General features: G+C 33.5%; 1 protein-coding gene across 1 annotated transcript in view; it reads left to right on the top strand.

The window, feature by feature from the left end:
- The window catches only part of PARP8 (poly(ADP-ribose) polymerase family member 8), a 156,726-nt gene that overhangs the window by 137,248 nt on the left and 15,107 nt on the right, over positions 1 to 4,371 (top strand). The window contains exons 24-25 of the mRNA XM_023519734.1: positions 1,585 to 1,657; positions 2,869 to 2,938. Coding sequence (XP_023375502.1) covers positions 1,585 to 1,657; positions 2,869 to 2,938 — 143 coding nt within the window. The remainder of the gene's footprint in view (positions 1 to 1,584; positions 1,658 to 2,868; positions 2,939 to 4,371) is intronic.

The following is a 4,371-nucleotide window of genomic DNA, read 5'->3' on the forward strand; positions in this document are numbered from 1 at the left end:
ATCAACTAAGGAGAAAAAACTTTAAATATATTTGACAATTGTTTGTGACCGATGGATTATTTTAATTGATTTCAGGGTTATTTCAAGTAATAGATCACATATTGTGAAACTGCCAGTTAACAGGGTAAGTCATTTTTTCATATGTACATACAGAAATGGGAGGAGTACTTATTGATTGGGAGAACTGACCCCTGTGATTTTTAGGCCTCCTCTCCAGAATATTAAAGTAGACTCAGGTTAAGCCTCATTCTTCAGTTTAAAATTACCTTATGTGCACCAGCTCCAAGCTTTTCTGAGATAACAAATTTAGATTCAGGCTGTTGCCCTAACCTTTTAAGTAAATACGAGTCAATATGAGATAGTTATACCGTGAGCGATGAAAAGAATATTCTCTAGAGATTGACCAGAAAAGGGTCATGTGCTTTTTATCCTTTTCAGTTTCATGTTGGCATAGCTCAGCTTTTCTGTATCAGAGAAGATAATGTCTCCAGTATCTTACTCATCAGCCCTAATACTCTAAAAAATAATGAAAAAGCTAATGGACTGATTTCAGTTCTGATCATCACCTAAGAGCTGTATCTAAAATCTCAGCTCTCCCATCTGTGAGTCTCTAATCTGCGAGATTCCTATATATTGTGTTCCTATATAAGTATATTCCCAGCTAAAAGGGCAGCAATTAGAAAATTTTGTCAAGCAACTAATCCAAAAGGTTCTGTTTTAATTTCTTACTATGAACAAGGGGGAAAACAATATTTGAATATAGGCAATTTCTAATTTTATAAATATATGCAAATAAAGCATGATGATGATAATTTTTACAGTTTAAAAATCTTGAATTAACTTTTCTGCTTAGCAAACTCAGAACATTTCCCCAGTTGAATGGTTAGTGTATACTTAGAGAATTCGATAATAAAATTCTTAAAAATACATATAATTAGGAAGGCAGATCTGCTTGAATGTGATTACATAGTGTATTCTAAAGCCAAATAGAAATGACTTTGAATTGGCTGTCTCCTATTTCTTTTCTATTAGCCTAAATAACTATCCATATGATTTATCATTTATTCAGTGGTGTTTTTATTTTTAAATGGATAGTCCTGTTAATGGATCAGCCTTGTTGCCTATGGTTTGAAACTAGATAATTCTTAAACCAGTAACATTTGAAATTGTCAGCAGCCTGATCATATATTAAATTTAACATGTTTTCATTTGTCATTACTTCCAATGGCAGCAATTGAAGTTTATGCATACTCCGCATCAGTTCCTTCTTCTCAGCAGTCCACCAGCCAAAGAATCCAATTTTAGAGCTGCTAAAAAACTCTTCGGAAGCACCTTTGCATTTCAGTGAGTATGGCTTAATGTTGCGGGGAGGGGATGTCTCTCCACCGCAGTGTTCTGAAATGTGTGAGTAGGAAAATGTTCCCTTTTAATAATTGGCTCTTAACACTGAATAGTCAACTACAGGATACTTGACTTGGAATATCAGAACTTTCAGAAGGCACCAGGACTTACTATATCGTGACTACTTTAAAAGATCATTGATTTTTTTTGGTTCTGCTTTTTCCTTCTCCTCCTCTGTTTTAGTGGCTCACACATTGAAAACTGGCACTCCATCCTGAGGAATGGTCTGGTTGTTGCTTCTAATACAAGACTGCAGGTACATTTTCTGAATACTTTAACAAGCCCTCATTATTCTTCAGTATTAGAGTTCGATAAGCAACCTGATATGTTTTTTTCTTGCAAAAGAGGAAGCATTTGCGTTTTTAAAAATTACATGGAGTTTTTCATAGGCATAAGTAATTTTCACAAAGTAAGTGAAGCAGAATTGACCTATACACAATGAAGGAATGAAAAGAAAAAGTTGAGTTTCCAATGAGAAAGCAAAAATCATTTTGAACTTAAGTGAAAAAAAGTTTCATTCAAAAAGCAAAACCCTACAAGCAATCTGTCTTTTAATTAAACACTTTTTTTTTTCTTTTCTTTTTTTTTTTTTTTTTTTTTGAGCACTGTCTCATTGTGACTACTAAGAGAACAAAAGGTAGGGCTAAGAATAAGAAAATCAGAGACTGGACACCAAAGGGTCATCTGATACCTGCTTTTCAGCCTCTGGGGCAGCACTTGGGGTTAGCAGGAGATCGTAGGATCGTCCTCATCTTTATTCATGCCCTTCATATCCAACATTCTCCCTATTCTCATACAGCTAATTTTCATCTGATGATGTAAGGAGATCAGGAAATGAGATCCTCAACTCATTTACCTGTGCTAGATCTCACACTCTGATGATAGTTGAGATGACACACTTAAATGTAATATCCGTAAATTTAATTCATACTAAATAAGGTAAGAGACTTACCTTATTTAATTAAAAGAGAAGCTTTTAATTGTTCTTAGTTTCTCAGACCAGTTGAAGAGTTTCAGTTAATGAAACTCTAACTCGAAAAGTTTAGAGGGTAAGAGTGGAATGACAATGTTGTATAATGAAAACCCAAATAGGATACTTTGTTGATATACTAGCATGTGAATCCTAATCAAAATTCTGTCACGTATGTCTCAGCTCAGTATGTTTTCAGAATTTTATACTCATTAACATAAAAGCCTACTCTAGCACTTTATAATAAGTGACTCTTTGTCATTGGTAGGGTGGAAAGGATTTTTTTCTCTGGCTATCATTTTTCATTTATCAAGTTACTCTGAACATTAAGGACAAGGATATCAGTACTACTATTTTCAAATTTGACCTTGCAATAAAAGCTTTATCATTTTCTAAGAGTTAATGCTCCACTCGGAGATAGATTGTCTCCTTTTGTAAAATATTAAGATTCGAAACCATTGACCGACTGCTTCCTCTGCTACCTCTCCCCGTTTTAGCTCCACGGTGCAATGTATGGAAGTGGGATCTATCTTAGTCCAATGTCAAGCATATCATTTGGTTACTCAGGTAAGTCTATATTTCATTCCTAACCTCAAATTTATTAGGTTTTTATTTTTTCGTTGTTATATATGCCAGGCACATTTTTCTATCAAGTGACTGAAGCTTATTTGATATATTTGTATTAAATTTATTTGATAAATGTCAGAAGCAAAACAAAGCTCACATATCAAGATGAATTTATAATAATTCCCCTTTTGTATAAGAAGGTATATATGTTTTGTCAATTTCAAAATTAATTTAATTTTGTTCCAGTAGTTTCTATGTTTATTCTATCCACAAGTAAATACCAAGAATGTAGTGTGTGCAAAAAGCATTATGTAGAGCACTGAAAAGTATTCATCCATATTAAACTACTACTGTTGAGTATAATTCTATATCATGCCAACTTCTTGTCTTTGGATTATGTGTCCCATAAAGAAGTTTTGAACGGTATGGAAAATTAGGGTAAGAAAAACACCCTTAAAATAATCCTACTTATTGGCAACTTCTTGTTAATATTTTGATGAGATTGTATAAAAAATATCACTTTAGGATAGATTGAAAGTGTGTGCTGAGGAGGAGCCTGATAAATTTAAAATATAGAAAGAATGATCGCCAAATTGTTAGCAATTATTACCCTCAGATGGTGGAATTTGGGATAATTTTTTCTTTGCATTTTTTAATTTTTTTGGAATATTTTACAATGATCAGTGGTAGAATTTTTAGAAGAATATTTTTTCTGTTTATATATTAAGTAAATTATAGTCATTGTAAAGAAATTGAAACTATACAAAATGTATAAAGTGTATGAAATTTTTTCTTCCTTTTCTGCAACCTCAGAGTTCAGTGTGCTTTCCTTTAGACTTTTAAATGATTTTATATTCATATACCTGTGCGTAGTTGGTTGTGTGTGTGTGTATGTGTGTGTGTGTGAGAGAGAGATGTATGATTACATTAGAGAGAGAGAGAGAGAGAGAGAGAGATGTATGATTACATTAAACAACTTTCAGATGTTGTTCATGGTGCCTGCATGGTAAGTCTTAAGATCCCCATATGATAGAACAAGATACCTAGAGAGGTCTAATAACTAGGTGAACACTGATCAGGCCCACTTGTCTAATTCCCTTGCCCAAGTTCATGCTCTTTCAATTATAGCAAGTTGTTTCTCAGTGATTCACTCTGATGTTTTCTAGATCACATGTTCTAAGAGCATTGGGTATACCCTATATGCCTTTTCTGAGCCAGTCTCAGAAGATACATGGCATCACTTCCTGAATACACTATTAGTCAAAGCAATCATAAGCCCTTTCGTATTCAAGGTTCAGGAATTAGACTCCATCTCCTGATGAAAGAGTGCAAAGCCACAATGTAGGAAAGCATATGGATTGAGATATATTGTTTCAGTGATCTTTGAAAGTACAATATGCCAAAATAACACTACAAAAATAAATACTAGGATG

The sequence above is a fragment of the Pteropus vampyrus genome, unplaced genomic scaffold (genome assembly GCF_000151845.1).
Source record: "Pteropus vampyrus isolate Shadow unplaced genomic scaffold, Pvam_2.0 Scaffold234, whole genome shotgun sequence".
Taxonomy (NCBI): domain Eukaryota; kingdom Metazoa; phylum Chordata; class Mammalia; order Chiroptera; family Pteropodidae; genus Pteropus; species Pteropus vampyrus.